The 20,282-nt window shown below is 41.7% G+C and overlaps 1 protein-coding gene across 2 annotated transcripts in view; it reads left to right on the forward strand.

Annotated features, from left to right (window-relative positions):
• Positions 1-20,282, forward strand: part of EPHA4 (EPH receptor A4) — a 161,145-nt gene that overhangs the window by 49,201 nt on the left and 91,662 nt on the right. For both annotated transcript variants that reach the window (XM_055397687.2, XM_055397688.2), the window contains exon 4: positions 16,041-16,196. In XM_055397687.2, coding sequence (XP_055253662.1) covers positions 16,041-16,196 — 156 coding nt within the window. The remainder of the gene's footprint in view (positions 1-16,040; positions 16,197-20,282) is intronic.

The following is a 20,282-nucleotide window of genomic DNA, read 5'->3' on the forward strand; positions in this document are numbered from 1 at the left end:
TCTAGACATGACTCATGTAGAAGGACAGAGGCAAGGGGAAAACCAAGATTTGCTCCTTATGTCACTTGTTTGGTATCTTAAGTTCACACCCAGAAATATTTTGTGACCACAGTGAAGAGCACAGTGAGTCCTTTATGTCAGTCTCTTGGAACCCACGCACTGATCCCAGCTCCTCTGCCCCCACCCCGGTCCAGGTCACCATCATCTCTTTCTGGTCTCCCTCAACAGCCTCCTAACTGGTGACCCTGCTTCTGCTAGTGCTTCTTACCTCTCCCCTCCCATATGTGCATGCTAAGTCGCTTCAGTCATGTGCAACTCTTTGTGACCTTTTGGACTGTAGCCCACCAGGCTCCTCTGTCCATGGGATTCTTCAGGCAAGAATACTGGATTGAGTTGCCATTTCCTCCTCCAGGGGATCTTCCTGACCCAGAGATTGAGCCCATGTCTCTTATGTCTCCTGCATTGGCAGGTGGGTTCTTTACCACTGAGCCACTGGGGAAGCCCTATTACACCAGCTCTAAGATCCTTCTCCACCACTACTGCCCATCCCTTTTACTTCACCATTTTGTTCCCCTGTAATTATGAGTTTGAGTGAACTCCAGGAGTTGGTGATGGACAGGGAGGCCTGGCGTGCTGTGATTCATGGGGTCGCAGAGAGTCGGACACGACTGAGCGACTGAACTGAACTGAATTATGTTAATATGTGCACCACTGGAGTTTGGCTTTTTCATAGTATAGACCCCCCATCCGTCATCCCCTTCCTGTGCCAGGCATATGTAGCTGCTCAACTGTACATGTGGAGTGAGTAACCTTGACCCATAAGCTTTCTTTTCTTCATTCTCTTTTCTGATTTAAGTAAGTGGAAGAAAACACACAGGGATCCTCAGAAATCTGTGCTAGGACAGGTAAGAGAAAATTCAGTAAACAGTTGAAAGTTATGAGAACTTCCCTGGTGGAGTGGTTGGGACTTCAGGTTCAAATGCAGGGGGTATGGGTTCAATTCCTGGTTGGGGAGCTAAAATAAAGATCCCACATGCCTCTAGGCCAAAAAACCACCCCCCAAAAAACCCAAGACATAAAACAGAAACCATATTGTAACAGATTCAGTAAAGACTTTAAAAATTATCCACATCAAAAAAATCTTTTAAAAAAAGCTTAAATTTATGAATTTATGGAGAGAAGTTGTTTAGATAAGCCCATAACGCAGCCTCTCACTCATGTTCTCATGGTTGGTAAGTGGCTGAGTTCAGGTACTGACTTTAGTGGCTGAGCCCTCATCAGGCCTGGAAAGGAAGGTAAGTATTCTGAACTCATCTGCTGAACAGCCTTTGAACCAAATTGTAAATTACTTTAGTGTGTATTAAAACAGGGCTTCCCTGGTGGCTCAGATGGTAAAGAGTCCTCCTACAGTGCAGGGGATATGGACTCAATCCCTGGATTGGGAAGATATCCTGGAGAATGGAGTGGCTATTCTTGCTAGGAGAATCCCATGGACAGAGGAGCCTGGTGCTTGGCAATCAGAATCATCGTGTCTATCAGATTACAGGAGGAGTATAGACGTAGAACTTTAGAAGTTTAAAAAGCGATTCTATAAATTATGAAGTCTGGTGTCCTCAGAGGAAACGGAGGCCCGGAGACCTTCAGTTGGTGAATGCTGGGACTAGAACCCAGGTCTGGGCCCCCCACAGCCTGGTCTTTGGACTCGCTTCATGCACTTCTACATATGCTAGGAATGAATACCTGGTTGTGTTTCTGACATACCAAGAGTAACCTTGACATAGCCGTGAGGAAAAAAGATTCATTTTGTTCGTGGAGATGATCACCCACCTGCTAAATTTTTTTAATACTTTCCTTTTTTTTCTCTTCTGGGAGGAGGATTTATGACTTCATTTTTTTTTTTTTTTTTAACGTCTTCAAATCTGGACCTCATTCAGAACGATCCAGCCTCAGGGCTAGGAAAAAGTTTTCTATCCTAGTAAATAAAATACAGCTTTTCTCCTGGTCTCAGCTTTCCAGACACAAAACTGATCTACTTTTGACAGCTGTTTCGAGGGACTTTTAATGATTTTCAACTGTTTTGTGATGTACAGAAAGGAACTATAATTAATAAAGAAATTAAACTATTTCCCAAAATCCAGGTTGGCTGCCGTCTTATAAATATCTATAGAATTCTAAAAAAAGTTTTGTTTCCCATGCTGCTTATAATCATTTTTGAAAGTTACTCCAGAAGTTTGTTTTAGATCAATAAGGACTTTTGTCTGTCTGAAATGAATTTAGGTTATGTTGGTAAAATTCAGTCCTTTTGTATTTGTCAATAAACCTGATTTGTTCTATTCCTGGCTTTAAATGGGTTAATTCTCACTGTCACCCCATCTATATGTTACATACAAGAGTTGTCCCACTCTTTCCTCATGACCCAACACTGTGGGAACTTGTCAGCATCGTAGTCTTGTTTTTGTTTTTATAGCATCAGTTTTCATCGTGATTATTTGTGTTTGATATTTGGGATGAGATACAAACAGATTATGACTTCTATTTCCCCTGGCATTCCTGCTTGTGATTTATAATTTATACCTGGAAGAGATTTACTGACCTAACTGATAATCCTTCCCAACATAAGATAAACACCCATATAAGTCATCTGTGTAAGTCAGATGCACTTGAAAGGGACAAAGAATTCACCTGCAAGCACTTTTGGCGTCTTGCCCTTTCCCATGAATTCAGACTGATGACAGAGAAAGCTGAGTCTGCCAAAACACTTTCAGCCAAAGAACCTCCCAGAGCCTCTGAGGGTGGGGCCTACCTGACCTGTCATACTGTAAGGAGGGCCTGGAGACTGGCCCTTACCAGCCCCACCTGCCGTACTGTAAGGACCATATATTGTAAAGGAGGTCTGCTCTTTGTGCTTTCACTAGAAGAGATCTGATGAAAGCAAAGAGATTGTCCCAGTGCTGTGGAGCTCAGATCTGTGAACATGCAGCTTTGCTGCTTCCCTTTTGTCCAAGTGGTCCTGTGGAAAACCCAGAGGTGAGCCCAAACGAGTTGTTAGGTCTTCCTTGCCCAGGTGGATGCTCTCCCTATTAAGTTACGTATTCCTGCTAGCAATTCAAACTGATTTCTTGGGACCCTGATCTGTCAACCTGATATGTTCAAAACCCATTAGATAAATGATCAAATCCACCCCATCGCCAGCCCTGCAGCTTGCCAGGAGTATAACTGAGTCGGTGGAAGACAGTGAGTTGGTGTTCGCTCTATTCGATTGGTAAGTATAGTGCTAGTACACTATTTTATTTTACTGGACTCTAGATGCTTTACAATGTTATGTTAGTTTCTACAGTTCAGCAAAGTGAACCACCACACGTATATGTATACCCCATCTTCCTTGGATTTCCTTCCCATTTAGGTCACCATGGAGCATTGAGTAGACTTCCCTGTGCTATATAGTCAGTTCTCATTGGTTATGTATTTTATATATAGCAGTGTATGTATGCCAATTCCAGTCTCCCAATCCATCGTAACCCTCTTTCCCCCTTGGTAGCCATATGTTTGTTCTCTATATCTGGGACTCTATTTCTGCTCTCCAAATAATTTCATCCCTACTATTTTTCTAAATTCTACATGTATATGTTAATATGCGATTTGTTTTTTGCACTATTCTGTATAATACTGAAGTCATGGTTCTTGCTCTGATCTCTCATATTGTTGGTACACCGCACCAGAAACATACGGGGCACATGCCCCATAAATTTCACTCAGTCTAGACTAGGCCTCTTGAAGGAGTTCCTTGGGATTTTGTTTTTTTGTTCTCCTCAGATATGAGCAGTGTTGAAATAGTTAAACACCTATAATATTCAATGCTGGCAGATAGTTAAATAAAATCGCTGATCTACTACAAGCAATACCACAAACAAAACAACTGTTTAACCCAATCATGTCCATTCTGTATAAATCCCTTTTTAGTCATGAGTACTCAGAATTTTCAAACTCCCTCAAAAAATATTCAGTACAATAATATTCAAGAAGTAAATGTGAAGAGACCCACAATCAAAACCTCAGCAGAGAATTGTAACATGTTGGTAATAACTGCCACGGTGATTCTTGTAAAGCTTCTTTTTCTTCCTCTTCTTCTGAGCTCCTCCGGCCCCGTCAACATAACAAAAAAGACAAGGGGGCACTGAGCAGTTATTACTGTAGTCATTTCAGCCACATAAATCATGATTTGTGACAATTCAGGCTGGCAAGTCATTTGGATGACAGTGACTGGTGACGCTGTCGAAGTTAATCAAAGGATTATTTAACATGTGTTTCTCTTGGTCTGGCCTTGGCTTTGGAACATATTTCATTCGTTCCCTTATAACCTTTGCTTCTAAATGGAGAAACAGTAAGTGTAGGATGTACATTGAGTTAATGAGAGAATCCCTAACTGGGCTGTGATCCCCCTAAAAAGAGGGGCCTTGTCTAAATCAGTCAGATAAAAACTTAGAGTGCCCACCACCATGATCGGTCCCTAGCTAGCAGTCAGAGTCTTGTTTTATTTTCGTCCGGGTAGAACCAACTTCGCGACCAAACTCTTCTTCCTTCAGGAACACTCTGCTTAGAGGGTCACCCATTCTTATAGATACTGTCTTTCTACTCAAGTTCCTTCTATAAGCCTTGGGTTAGGTGCATAGGAAAGGCCCCCATAAAGGATGCCCTCTACCAGAGAGCCTCACAGGGAGTGTGAACTATGGTCTGCTCCCTTCCTGAAGGCAACAGCTTCACATTTCCCAACCCTGTTGCACTTGGTATGTGCTCAACAGATACTTGCTGTCAGTGTTACTAATACTCTTATTATAAAGGCTTAACAAAAGTGTTATAATAATAATTAATAAATGTTTTTCGAACATGAATGGTCAAATGAATGAACAGATGTGTGTACCTACTAATGGAGGACCTTTTTACGTAATGATTCAAGTATTAAAATCAGTCGATGTACTGTGAGGAGTGGAAGAAAACATAGCTGCTTCCTTTATTCAGTGCTCTGACCTTGTATTTGAAATCAGTGGATGTGTAATGAACCACTAGTCTTTATGTACCCTAAATATCAAGGGGCAAAGAAGGCAATAGCAGAACTCGTTGGAAGGGTGGTCTTTGAAATGCCAGGGGTAATCAAGTTCAGGGTTAATGGCTTCAGAGTCACATGTCATCACTGTGATTACTGTATTATCAGTGGTGAAGATGGAGCGTTATATAGAAGCATTTATTGCTACTATATAAACCCATATATTTTCAGTAATTTTATATTCAAGTTCAAGGCAGGGATTATGTGTTTTTAAAAACACAGGGAATTCCCTGGCATCCAGTGGTTAGGACTAAGCTCTTTCATTGTTAGGGCTCAGGTTCAGTCCCTGGTTGGAGAACTAAGATCCCACAAGCTGCAGTGGCTCAGCAGTAAAGAATCCGCATGCCATTGCAGGAGACTTGGGTTCTATCCCTGGGTCAGGAAGATCCTTGGAGAAGGAAATGGCAAATCGCTCCAATAATCTTGCCTGGGAAATCCCATGGACAGAAGAGCCTGGCGGGTTATAGTCCATGGGGTTGCAAATAGTTGGGCATGAGTTTGTGACTAAACAATGACAATATAATGAAAATAATAAAAAGTAAAAACATAATTACACCCTTTCTGCATTTAGTTTATCTTCAATATTTGGTTTTCTTGATATTTTTCATTATATTATAGATGGTGGTAATTTTTTTTTACCTTACACTGGTTTCCTTTCTTAATATAAACTTTTGTGCACGTGTGCTCAGTGGCTCAGTCATGTCCAACTCTTTACAAACCCATGGGTGCTAGCCCGCCAGACTCCTCTGTCCATGGAATTTTCCAGGCAAGAATACTGGAGTCTGTTGCCATTTCCTCCTCCAGGAGATCTTCCCAACCCAGGGATTGAACTCACATCTGCATCTTCTGCATTCACAGGCAAATTCTTTACCACTGAGCCACCTGGAAAACCACAATATAAACTTTTATATATTAGAAAAGTAAGAAATAAGAAAGATATCAAAATAAGTCTTTCAAGTTCTGCTCAACCCATTATATGTATATCTTCAATAAATTTGGAACAATAAATTGAAAAGAAATCAATCTTAAATCTCAAATTTTACCAAAGAAAGTCACAGTTGTTGATATGTGAAATTTAGTTTGAAATAAAAGGAAAATATCCACAAAATTTGTAGAGCTCTGGGGATTAGATTGTTTCCTTGAAGCAGTCTAATTGTTTTTGAAGGCAATATTGAAATCCATGATTTTTTTTAGACATAGCAAATGTTCAGTGTCTTGAGGGGGAATATAGAACAAAGGTTAGAGGTAAGAATAAAGAATCTTTATTTAAGAAACTACATATTAAATATGTATTAGTGATTTGCATAGTTTGCATGCTGCCTTCTATTTTAACACTGTTGTCCCCTATAAAGTTGAAATAACTTATCCGTGTCTAGCAGTTCTCTGCTCTGATTTACTATAAATATGTATTAACTCACATCTTAGAAAATTGTAAAGGTCAAGCTAAAGTTTCTAGCTTCAATGTGATCCATTCTGGTAGTAACCTCTGGGCTCTAAGATTAGAATAGATTCTAGTCTCTTTCAAAAATACTGAAGCCCTTCATTTGTCCTACCAGTCAAGTCACTTACATCTACATTTGGAAGCCTTTGTTGGAGCCCTTAACAATTCACCCCTGAGAGAGAATCCCAAACTGATACCGCCAAAGATTAGAGCTAGCAGCCTTCATCTGAGTCAGTTCCTTTACGGGTATTCAGAGGAGGGCTTCTTCTAAACAGTTTCTGGTAGTGGAATTATGCTTTATGCTGAATCTACTAATTAATTTTCTTCTCCTCTATGTTTGTCTTCTTTGGAACTTCAGCTGTTCACATTGAATCCCAGCAAATTCACCAAAGAGAAATAGCTTCTCAAGTAATTAGACTGTCTGTTTTTGAGGCAAGCAGGGGAAATAATAAGTCATTTCTCTATTGCATTCTTTTTGCTTGTGTTCAATAATTTTTATGGACTTAATTTAAATTTAGCAGGCTTTATGTGAACTTGCTTCTAGAGGATTTATTGCATCTTATGTGAAAACCGTCTACGACTGACATTTTAGAATTACCTACCTATTTATGGGATTATACTGCATTCTGTTCTCGAAAGAGCAAGTCAATTTTTGGTGTAGATTTTTCTGTCATTTTTTCCCCTCTTTGTCTATTTTTATGAAAGCTAACTCCAAGGTAGGAGTGGAAACAATGGAAGGAAATAGAGGGTAGAAAATAGGACGGAACTGTGGTTTGCTGTAGGAGATCGTCTGCCTCATCAACTATTGATAGAAAAAAGAAACCTCAAAACCCAACTCAGTGATTGACTTAATTTTAAAAATGTGTTTACATATTTTTAAAATAAAATGATCTTGTCCAAATAAGCTGCCAATGCTATGAGCCAGAATTCAATTCAAGGTTTTCCATGTCATGTTAACAAGGGAAATAAAACACTGAGCATGTTGTCTCACAATGGTTTTGAAATTATATCCAGTTCTAATAAAAAAGAAACAAAAACTGGAGTTTGATATATTTATTATATGTTTTTAAATGTATGGATAATTTGCACCTTTGAAGCTTCTTGCATCCTACTGTAGTATAAGTTACCCTTTTAATGAGCAGTTAATACACACTGGACACTGTGCTTCACTTCATATTTATTATCTCACTTAATCAGCACAACCTTCAAATCAGGCTGCATCCCTTTCTTAAACCATTGGTACAAAAGACTAAACTTTCCATTAATTATCTTACCTCCCTGTAAGGTAATTTGACTAATTTGACACAGTACTACATTAAGGACATTTACTTTTAATTTGGTTTTCCAGGAAGGTGTTTGAAAGACAATGTTTGGGATGACTGCTGCAGGGTGTATGACTTTCTTCTGATTGGTGAGGTAGTGTTCCAGGAATCATAATTATTAACTTTCTGATTCCAATCAGGCTGGGGTCTCTGGAGTTCCTGTTTTCCGTCTGGGTGGGGACCTGAGTTCCTAAAGAACTCAGAGATGTCTATCCGATTGTCCTGTATAGCCCTGGAGGAGAAACCTGGGCTCTGTCTTATCTCTGAACTATTGTTCAAGTAATTTGGCTCAGTTGCCTTCTCTTTGCCTCTGCATTCTATCATGTCTCAGATTGGTAGCTGCTTGGAACTCCAGGAGACACTGCAGGATAACAGAGATCTAGGAACCTTGGATTCCAGGCTTGATCCTGGCATGCTCCAGAAGGAGTGGGGTGGTCAAGTCATTCATCTCAAAAATGAATATTTTGCACTAGATTTAATGTTGACAAAGTGTGACCCCCAGATCTGACACCTGTTTTTATGATCTAAGAATGATTTTTATAGATGGCATTTGCAATTGATTTAATAACAAGGTAGACTTTCTGTGAACCCCAATTGTGTAAAATATCCCTCCAGTTAGGAATTCCATTCTCATGAGCGAATAGCACTTAATTGTTACTGTTATATTTTGAATTCTATCAGTAAAAACTTGTAAAAATTTCTCAGAATTTTATCTTGTTATATGAGTATCTTCTTAATATCCTTGGTCTTCCCCTTGGCCCACAAAGCCTAAATTATTTACTATCTAGCTCTTTTTAGGGCTTCCCAGCTGGTTCAGTGGTAAAGAATCTACCTGCCGTTGCAGGAGGCACAGGGGACTCAGGTTTGATCCCTGGATTGGGAAGATCCCCTGGAGGAGGAAATGGCAACCCACTCCAGTATTCTTGCCCAGTGAATCCTATGGGCAGGGCAGCCATGGTTTTGCAAAGAATCGAATGCGACTGAGCGCACAGGAGAGCTCTTTACAGAGATGTTTGCCTGCTCCTGGATTAGGTGATCCGGAAATTTTCTTTTTTTTTTAGGAAATTTTCTTAAAATAGTCAATTCAAACATATATCAGGAAAACAAGTTGTGGAAGAGAGATGACTGGACAGTGTGGTTTTGCCACTGTTTTGCTATTTCTGAATGAAATAGAGTCAGATGGTCCCAAAGCATAGACCCATTTCCCTGTAACAACTGTGCATCTTTACCTATAGCTTTCAAAAGCATAAGAAGAGATACGCCTGATTTATAGGTTCAACTACACTGCCTAGGTTAGAAAAGCAACCTTGTCTTGGGCACATCTTTAACCTCTCTGCCTCAGCTTTCCCATCTGTACTGTGGGAGATCTGTTAATGTTCATAGCTTCCCCAAAGATGGCTGGAGATTGCACAGTTTAGCAAAAATCTGAAAGCAGAAACCCTCTTTCCCACTTATATCCACTACTAAGTCACTTCAGTTGTGTCCAGCTCTTTGTGACCCCAAGGACTGTAGCCTTCCAGGCTCCTCTGTCCATGGGATTTTCCAGGCAAGAATACTAGCATGGGTTGCTGTTTCCTTCTCCAGAGGACCTTCCCAACCCAGGGATCGAAGGCATGTCTCTTACATCTGCAATAGCATTGGCAGGCAGGTTCTTTACCACTAGCACCACCTGGGAAGCCCAGAAACCCTCTTTAGAGACCTTTTTTTTTTTTTTTCTTTTTTTTAAACTTTTTTTTATATATATATATTTCTTTTCTTTTGGCTATGCTGTGTGGCAGGCAGGATCTTAGTTCCCTGACCAGGCATTGAACCCTTTGTCCCCGGCACTGGGAGCACACAGTCTTAACCAGTAGACCACCAGAGAAGTCCCCAGAAACTTTCTATGACAGATTTCCTTCCTCTTGAGAAATTCTCTTACGTTAGTCATATAATATACAGTTTAACAAGTGAATCAATTAATCTGAAACTAACTTGGTAACAATAGCTTCCTGGTGGGTCAGAGGGTAAAGAATCTGCCCGCAGTGCAGGAGACTCGGATTCAATCCCTGAATCAGAAAAGTCCCCTGGAGAAGGGAATGGCTACCCATTCCAGGATTCTTGCCTGGAGAATCCCATGGACAGAGAAGCCTGGTGGGCTACAGTCCATGGGATCACAAAGATTCAGAGTGAATCTGAATTAGTCACATCTGAGTGACTAATGCTTTCACTTTCAACTTGGTAATGGCCATTACTTAACTTTGATATGTTTAAAACTAATTCCTAAGCGTATTGAAGCTACTGTATATTCAGTACACAAAAGGCAGAACTTCCCGTAGTATAGGTCTGCATGCATGCATGCTCAGTCAATTCAGCCGTATCCTATCCCTTCTCAAGCAGATCTTCCCAACCCAGGAATCTATCTGGGGTCTCCTATATTGCAGGCAGATTCTTTACCAACTGAGCTATCAGGGAAGCCCACAGGTCTGGAAGTGTGTGTCTAGTGTCCCACCACATGATGCAGTGGGACCCACAGGCCTCCCAGAGAGAAATGTTCCTCCGGAATCAGTTTGTATAAACAGCTCAGATTTCCCCAAGGGAGCCACTGTTGGAATTTCAGCTTTGACCTTCTGGAGACTCCAAATTAAAATGCAAATTCGTTACCTAGAAAGGTAGTTTGTAACACATTAATGTTTATTTGTTAGTACTTTAGCACAAATTAAGTTTTTTTCAAATTAGCCAGCTGCCTAAGAGTAGTGCTTAAATAGAAGTGAATCTGCCTCCCAGAGGTGGGCTCAGGGTAAGTTTAAATAAAAGTCCTTGGGTGATGGTGTTAAATCCCCCACCACAGTCAGACCCCATCATTTGCAAGAGAGTTGCACACTCTCACACGCGCACGCACGCACACACACACAAACGAGATTTCATATTCCAGACTCTAGCATAGCATTGCCCAATAGAAATATGGGCAATATGTATGGGATTTAGTAGCCAAATTCAAAAATGTGAAATTTAAAAGGTTAAATTAAACTTCAGTTCAGTTGCTCAGTAGTGTCCGACTCTTCGCGACCCCATGAATCACAGCACGCCAGGCCTCCCTGTCCATCGCCAACTCCCAGAGTTCACTCAAACTCATGTCCATCGAGTCGGTGATACCATCCAGCCATCTCATTCTCTGTCGTCCCCTTCTTCTCCTGCCCCCAATCCTTCCCAGCATCAGACTCTTTTCCAGTGAGTCAACTCGTCGCATGAGGTGGCCAAAGTATTGGAGTTTTAGCTTTAGCATCAGTCCTTCCAATGAACACCCAGGACTGATCTCCTTTAGAATGGACTGGTTGGATCTCCTTGCAGTCCAAGGGACTCTCAAGAGTCTTCTCCAGTCTCCAAGCCAGGCTTCAGCAGTATGTGAACCATGAACTCCCAGATGTTCAAGCAGGTTTTAGAAAAGGCAGAGGCACCAGAGATCAAATTGCCAACATTTGCTGGATCATGGAGAAAGCAAGAGAGTTCCAGAAAAACATCTATTTCTGCTTCATTGACTATGCCAAAGCCTTTGACTGTGTGGATCACAATAAACTGTGGAAAATTAAACTTTATGGTATTTTATCTAACTTAGCATATCCAGAATATTGCTTCAATATATAATCAATATAAAAATTATTGTTATTTCTCCTTTTTGAGTACTAAAGCTTTGAATTGTGTGTGTGTGTGTGTGTGTGTGTGTGTGTGCTGAGTCATGTCTGACTCTTTGTGACCCCATGAACTGTAGCCTACCAGGCTCCTCTGTCCATGGGATTTCCCAGGCAAGAATACTGGAGTGGGTTGCCATTTCCTTCTCCAGGCAGTCTTCCTGACCTGGGGATCAAACCCTCATCTCTTGCCTTTGAAATCTTGTTTGTATTTCACACTTATTCGGACCAGCCGCATTTCAAGTGCTCCGGGGCCACCTGTGGCCAGTCGTTACCTTATTAAACAGGGCAGCTTTGAAGGATGTGGACCTGGAAAGTGGGTCACAGATATGTGACTGATGAGGGTAGTAACCGGATGGCCTGGGGGTGAACAAATAGAAGATAGGACCACCTCTGTTTCCTCAGCACTCAATTATATCAATGACACATTTTTCTTGAAGTCAGTCATAACTTTGTATAACTACATGAAAACTTTTAGAAGAACCTGATGTTGACCCCACCACTTAACTGTGTGACCTTGGACAAGTTACCCAAAACCCTCAATTGTTTCATTTGTCAAATGGAAAATGAAAAGCTTCAGTCTTGCAGGATTGTTGTGAAGATTAAATGAAATAATGCATGTAAACATTATAAATGCTCAATGAATGCTTGCTATATAATCACAATTGATATGATCATTAGCAAGTTTTTATAAAATAGCTTAAAAGATGAACTATAAAGGCAATCAGGTGCTATCACTCTTTCTGTATTTCTTTAAAAAGGAGAAAAATGACTATTTATATGTAATGACTAGTTCCTTAAATTGAGCAGTACACCTCGTGTGTGTGTGTGAGAATGTTAGTCCTTTAGTCATGTCTGACTCTTTGTGAACCCATGGATTGTAGCCTGCCAGGCTCCTCTCTCCATGGAATTCTCCAGGCAAGAATACTAGAGTGGGTAGTCATTCTCTTCTCCAGGGAATCTTCCTGACCCAGGGATCCAACCCGAGTCTCCTGCATTGGAGGTGTATTCTTTATTGTCTGAGCCACCAGGGAAGTCCATACCTCATCTTTACACTAAGAAATCCTGCAGATACTACCTTGCCTTAAGAACTATTTTATTACTGTTTTTAAACAAAAGTAGTTATATGTAAGTGCTGTATTCCACAAGGAAGATTATCCTGCTACTGCATGGTACTGTGTGAGCCAATGATAGAAAAGTTTTTGTTTCTCTTCTGCACTCTCATTTATTAATATCTTCTTTTATTTAAAGGCAGCAGAAAAAAATTATTAAGGCAAAGGTAAAGGGAAAAAAAAAGTTTTGCATGGCATATGTGAACTGTTTTCCCACAATGGCATATGTGAACTGTCAAGTAAAGCACTCCTTCTGTACCCCATCTAGTGAGTCCTCTAGCAAGAGGGCAGAAGGAAAGCATCTCTTGGGTGTGCTTTCTCCAAACCCACTAACCAAGTCACTGTCCTTCAAAACTGGAGTGGAATAGTTTCCACCTAACAGAGAGTGATGGAGAAGCATAGCACATGTCAATGCTTGCTATACACGTTTCATGGAGATTTTGTTTAGAATGGAAGATGTAGTGTAGATATTAAGAAGCAAATAAGTGGTGAATAAACATGGGATGTACTTACACATTCATGCACCAAATGCTGCAAGGCTGTGAGCCTCGCAGAGCAAAGAAATGTACTCAGCTATCAGTTTAGAAGGTCATTGTGAATGTAGGCAGTGAAATGGCTGTGTGCATGAAAAACTACTACTATATTTTGAGAGATCCTTTCTAAGAATCCTGAAATATTAACATGGCCTTAATGTAGTTGAAGACAAAAGAATGTGTGAAGGGTCGCAAGGGTTGCTGAGAGTTGCACCATGACAATTTTGTGTTTTCTACTATTGCTTATAAAAGCAAGAGGAAAAGAGAGTAAAACTAGTCAATGTGTTTAAAGAACAGCAGCTTTCAATATCCCCAAGAGATATAAAATTCAGTATTCCTCAAATGAATTTACACTTACTCTTGGTAACATTAATATGCTAGCTTCAAGGAAACAGAAAAGAAGTACAAAATTGAAAACTCATGTCTTCCTTAAATGAACATGTATATACACAACTAATTTTTGAACTTTAAGAAATTCAGGACATGCTTTAATTTTATTTTTGTCAACTAGGAATTTAATTTTCTAACCGGAAGTACTATCAAAATAGACATTACGGAAGCAGCAATGCCTTTTTTTCTTAACAAGTTTTTAAATGTGTTCTGTTTTTACATGGCAGTGAATCAGTCATAGACCAATTTTTTGTTTTCAATATTCCACTCCCATTTTAAGTTTTTACATTTGATGCCTGATGAAGGAATGTTCACAAGGATCAGTCAGGAACGTGGAAAGCTTTTCTCCAACATCCAGATGTGAACAAATAAAAGCAATTTATTGCTTTGGCCAGTCCCAGCCTGGAGCGACCAGTTTCCACAAGTTGCCTTTGTAGGCTGTGACTGACTGAGTGGCATGTGACCCAGTGAGTTTGTGTCAAGTTCAAGGACTCTTTGTGTTTGAAGTGGGAGAGTCAAGTTGAACCCTCAGTGCTGCTTCCCGCCAAAGCTGGAGTTTTTTTATTTTAATCGAAAATGCAGGGTCATCTTTTAGTGTGACCGGAAAGCACCTTGCGTGTTGAACCTTATCTAATGATATGATGTGTATAAACTTGAGACAGCATAAATCTCAGCCACTGGGGCAGCTTGTTTTTCTAAGATGCTCTGGTCCAGTGAAAGACAAAAGCAAATAAGGGAGAGATTGATCTCCTAGCACTTTTATTGTCGGCGCTACACACGTCATAAAGTTTTGGCTCGTTAAAGGAAGTTCCATAAACAACATTAGTTAATAATGGTGAAGTCACTGTGGACCTTTCTGGAGCTTCTGCTCAACTCCCTTTCCGCTTGCCTGTTAGCAGAGCATGATTAAGAAAATACCAACAGGATGTGCTGGAGGGAGGAACAGACTTCAACTGGAAGCCATATGGATGTTTGATGGATGAGTAAGGAGATGGGGAATGTGGCCATATCTCTCAGAGAATCACACAGTTCTGTGGATCTCTTTTTATCTTCTGGTTTGAATAAAATCTGCTGACTGCTGGCACGGTTGGTCTCTTGCGGTGGTCATGCTGATGGAAAAGGCCTTCTCCCAGCTGATATTTTTGATAGTATGGAAATACCCAAAGTATGTGATAAATGGGAAAAAAAATTGAGAGTGAATCATACTGGAAAGATTGTGGGTAACTGTCACATTTTTAATGGTACCTCTGGTCTTATAAAATAACTGTATTTTTAATGGCCTTGTCACTGTGGGTTTAATACGGATGGTGTGGGTCAATTTTTATGTGAGGTTGAGACAGATTTGGGAGGTGATCTTGAAGGGCATAGGGGAGAGAAAAAAGGAGAGCAAGACCCTATTAATTATTTTTTATTGTGAGGTTTCCCAGAATTATTGAGGTTTTCCACATTAGTCAAAGCAGTCCTCAGTGTCAGCATGATGTTTATAAAGATGAAGTCATGGAAAGCGTGTCAGGTGCATGAGGAACTATATGGTCCATGTTCTCCCCACCAGTCACTTGGGCTGTGTGTGCAGAGGGAGGGAGGTGTTGAAAAATGGAGGAAGGGGAAAACAGGAGGGTTTTATGAAGTTGAAAATAAACAGAGTATCTGCTGATCTTAAAAAAATCTTAGCATATTATATTCCAGAATGTTCTGTGGGTAGTTTATGTTACTTTCCCCTGAAATCATGATCTGCGTCTTACCAGCTCCTTTATGCTTGGTTGCTTATGTTGGTCTTTCACTTTGGCTGTAATTAAGAAATAATCACCTACCAATTTTTGGTTGGCACTGAGCTACACTTCCAACTGGTTGGTTCAAGACCATGCTCTCAGATTCCATAGCATGGGGCCAAAAGTACAGGTTTTGGGGGCCGAACACTTGCAGTCAAAGCTGGTCCCTGACATTTACCAGATGCGTGGTCTGGTGCTGACAATTTACTGCTCAAAGCTGGTATTCCTCATTTCTAAGGTAAGGTTAATAACAGTGCCTGTGGAAATGGAGAGCTGTAAAGATCAAACAATGTTGTGCATATAAGCATGTAGGAAGCACTTGGGTAAACTTTTAGGTGTGATTTTATTGATATAACTGGTTTTAAGAAAATTTTTTTCATAGGGCTTTGCCACCTGACCAGTCATGTTAAAGACTTAAAGAGTAGTTGTTATCAACAAATATTTTGGGTTGTTTTACCTGCATCTCCAGCCAGATGCTTACTTGATGTTCAGTCACTCAGTCATATCCAACTCTTTGCCACCCCGCGGACTACAGCACGCCAGGCTTCCCTGTCTTCATCATCTCCTAGAGCTTGCTCAAACTCATGTCCATTGAGGTGGTGAGATTAGCAAAAAATATCTCTTTCTTCTAAATCAGGGAAGTGACATCTTGCTTTGCTTTGTTAACCAGGGTTTTATATTGGTCTGTTTTTTCTGCTTCCCTTTAGCTTGCAAAATCGGATATTACAAGGCCCTCTCCACGGATGCTGCCTGTGCTAAGTGCCCGCCACACAGCTACTCTGTCTGGGAAGGCGCCACGTCGTGTACCTGTGACCGAGGCTTCTTCAGAGCAGACAACGACGCCGCCTCCATGCCCTGCACCCGTAAGTTATACCCTCATCTCCCGTGTCTAAGATGCCAGCAGCTTCCATTACCATCTTTGGGGCACTTGTCAGCCCTTCTCCCAGGATAACAGTGCAGGGGAGCACATGAAATCAAACGTGTGTCTTTTCTCACTCAGAGCAGCAGAAATGCTTAGGAAAAGAAGGGCTCATTCTCACTGAGTTTGTTGCCTTCAGAACGCACAGCTGCTGACAGACTAGTTTTTGTAGCAGAGATGGTATGTTCAGGGCTTGTGTGACAGTGTAATTCGAGCTGAGATGGGAATTTATAAATGGTTTTAACATGTCATCATGGACTCTTGGGAAGTTTGACAGCTGCAGGGGAAACTGGTAAAGGATGGGATCACGTGTGGGCAGGTGGTTTCAGTTCTGTGTGCTGACCTCATGGCTTGCGATGTCATTTCCCTTCACTACTTTACTTCTTTCCTCATAGTTTTGTGTTCATAACATTTAGGCCTGGATCCTTGTGAATGCTTGTTGAATGATGGGCACTGAACACACACTGGGGTGAGGAACGAATGGAGTTGTCACCTTGGGATACAGGGGAACAGAGAACTCTTTCTCACACTTTATATGGACAGTGGTCCTAAAGGTTACTATTGCTTTCATTCACACTCTGGGATTCATAAATCCTGCAATGGCTGTGACCTTGACCAGAAGACGGAGCGGTGGACCTGGGTGCCCTTGTGTTCTCATTGGCCAAGTCTGTTTGGAGGGTCAGAATCGAGTGGCCAGGCACAGAGGCTTTGCACGGGTTTTGGCTTTGTTTCCCAGCCCACTGTTTAGTACCCAGGTGACTGTTGGAGCCTTTTAAGTCTCAGTCTCCTCATCTGTCAAATGGACTAATAATAGTACCTCCTTCACGGTTGCTCCTACTCAACACCTTCACATTGTTTAAATACTCTGTAAAATGCATAAAATCATGCCACTTGATAGATTTTAGCTTTTACTATCACTAAGACTTCCATTATTTTGTTTCTTAACTACCATGTAGTCTACCTTGGCTGGCCTGGAAATAACACTGCAGACAGGAGTATTTTCTGGTTTGGAAGCATTTGGGTCAGTGGTGGGGGCATTTTCTTGCCCCGTCGAGGACCACATTTAAAGGGAGCAGGTGGAGAAACTTCAGGGCAGTCCCAAATTTATGCTGAAATTGCCCTACCCTCAGGAGTTCCTTGGAGAAGGCAATGGCACCCCACTCCAGTACTCTTGCCTGGAAAATCCCATGGACGGAGGAGCCTGGTAGGCTGCAGTCCATGGGGTCGTGAAGAGTCGGACACGACTGAGCGACTTCACTTTACACTTTTCACTTTCAAGCACTGGAAAAGGCAATGGCAACCCAGTGTTCTTGCCTGGAGAATCCCAGGGACGGGGGAGCCTGGTGGGCTGCTGTCTATGGGGTCACACAGAGTTACACAACTGAAGTGACTTAGCAGCAGCAGCACGAGTTCCTTTCATAACCAGAGATGATAGTAAGTATAATCATGATAACAGCAACCTTTTTATCATCACATCCAGGTAATGTATTAGACACTTTCCATTAACATTATCATAGGGCTCACAAGATAACAAATATATGAGATAGATATTATCTTCATTTTAGAGAGTAACTGCCAGCCCCAGGGTCCACCCCAGCTGAGTGATGGCTATGCAAGACCAGAAGACTCTTGCAGAGTTTCTATTTATTTGGAGGCACTCTTACCCCTCCCCCAGCTCAAGCACGAACTTCCAGAAGGAAGTTTATTAGGTGTAAGCACAACTGGGCAAAGATTTCCTCATCTTTTTCTATTCCTTCCGTAGACTACCTGCTTTCCCTGGATGCCAGGTCGATTTGATATGCTCAAGTCCCATCCTTTTTCTTTTCTAATCTAAATATTCTTCTCTAATGTTCCATTGTGTGAGATTCAGTTCAGTTCAGTTCAGCCGCTCAGTCTTATCTGACTCTTTGCGACCCCATGAATCACAGCATGCCAGGCCTCCCTGTCCATCACCAATTCCCAGAGTTCACTCAAACTCATGTTCATAGAGTCGGTGATGCTATCCAGCCATCCCATCCTCTGTCTTCCCCGTCTCCTCCTGCCCCCAACCCCTCCCAGCATCAGATTCTTTTCCAGTGAGTCAACTCTTCTCATGAGGTGGTCAAAGTATTGGAGCTTCAGCATCAGTGTGAGATTCAGTTCAGTTCAGTTCAGTTCAGTCGCTCAGTCATGTCCGACTCTCCGCGACCCCATGAATCACAGCACGCCAGGCCTCCCTGTCCATCACCAACTCCCGGAGTTCACTCGAACTCATGTCCACAGAGTCGGTGATGCCATCCAGCCATCTCATTATCAGTCGTCCCCTTCTCCTCCCGCCCCCAACCTTTCCCAGCATCAGAGTCTTTTCCAGTGAGTCAACTCGTCGCATGAGGTGGCCAAAGTATTGCAGTTTCAGCTTTAGCATCAGTCCCTCCAATGAACATCCAGGATTGATCTCCTTTAGAATGGACTGGTTGGATCTCCTTGCAGTATAAGGGACTCTCAAGAGTCTTCTCCAACACCACAGTTCAAAAGCATCGATTCTTCGGTGATCAGCTTTCTTCACAGTCCAACTCTCACATCCATACATGACCACGGGAAAAACCATTGCCTTGACTAGACGGACCTTGGTTGGCAAAGTAATGTCTCTGCTTTTTAATATACTATCAAGGTTGGTCATAAGATTAGCTTAATAATAAACTCTCCTCTGTCTCCAGTCGATTCTCCAGTGATTCTCCAGTTGTGATTTTAGGTCACAGTAGCAAACTCAAAGGGAAACTCTGTGGGACAACAGTGTGCTAATTGCCCTCAATTTGCATCATGCAGCCCAACTCCTACTTTTCAAACAGATAAATTGATGGTTTTGAACTGTGGTGTTGGAGAAGACTCTTGAGAGCCCCTTGTACTGCAAGGAGATCCAACCAGTCCATTCTAAAGGAGATCAGTCCTGGGTGTTCATTGGAAGGACTGATGCTAAAGCTGAAACTCCAATATTTTGGCCACCTCATGCGACGAGTTGACTCACTGGAGAAGACTCTGATGCTGGGAAAGGTTGGGGGCGGGAAGAGAAGGGGACGACTGATAATGAGATGGCTGGATGGCATCACCGACTCTGTGGACATGAGTTTGAGTGAACTCTGGGAGTTAGTGATGGACAGGGAGGCCTGGCATGCTGTGATTCATGGGGTCGCGGAGAGTCGGACACGACTGAGCGACTGAACTGAACTGAAAGTCTTTCTCTAGGCCAGGGCTTGACTGTGTCATGAACCTCATAAAAGTCTCCTCTGATGGCAAGACAACCTGGCTTTTTCTCCCACGTGTTTTTAGTCTTAGGATTCTGATCTGTTGTCTAGCATCCTAGGGGACCATTGGCCGATCACTTAATTCCTGCCGCTTGCCATGTGGGAGTTTAGGGAGACCCCAAAATTTGGTACATGCCTGAGTTACTGGCACATTGGCCGTATATGTACAAGTGGTTTCTGAACCCTTGAAATTTTATGTTTTTGTAGGAATTAAATTGTCAGCTTTACCTTAACTATGCAAATAAGAAAAGGAAAATATTGATTTTAGCCTGTGGGTAGACCTGAAAGTTTTAACACTAGAGTAACTTTTGCATTTTTCAGAGACTGGTTTCAACAGTGAAAGAAAAATGCCTTTTTGTGTAATTGATAAGAGACCCATGAACGTACCAAAGCAACATGTGATGCTCTGACATTTTTCTAACGGGATCCTTGCATTTATTTCATCTCTGACTCTGAGTCAAGAGGAAACATGGTACTGATATTAACACCACACACTTGCGAGGCTATTTAATCTCTTCAAGCCCCAGTTTCAGTTCTCAGTCGCTCAGTCATGTCAGACTCTTTGCGACCCCATGGACTGTAGCACACCAGGCTTCCCTGTCCATCACCAACTCCTGGAGCTTGCTCAAATTCATGTCCATTGAGTTGGTGATGCCATCTAACTATCTCATCCTCTGTCGTCCACTTCTCCTCCCACCTTCAGTCTTTAACAGCATCAGGGTCTTTTCCAATGAGTCAGTTCTTTGCAT

Source organism: Moschus berezovskii, chromosome 2 (assembly GCF_049115385.1).
Source record: "Moschus berezovskii isolate FMDL1 chromosome 2, NW_MosBer_1.0, whole genome shotgun sequence".
Classification (NCBI taxonomy): domain Eukaryota; kingdom Metazoa; phylum Chordata; class Mammalia; order Artiodactyla; family Moschidae; genus Moschus; species Moschus berezovskii.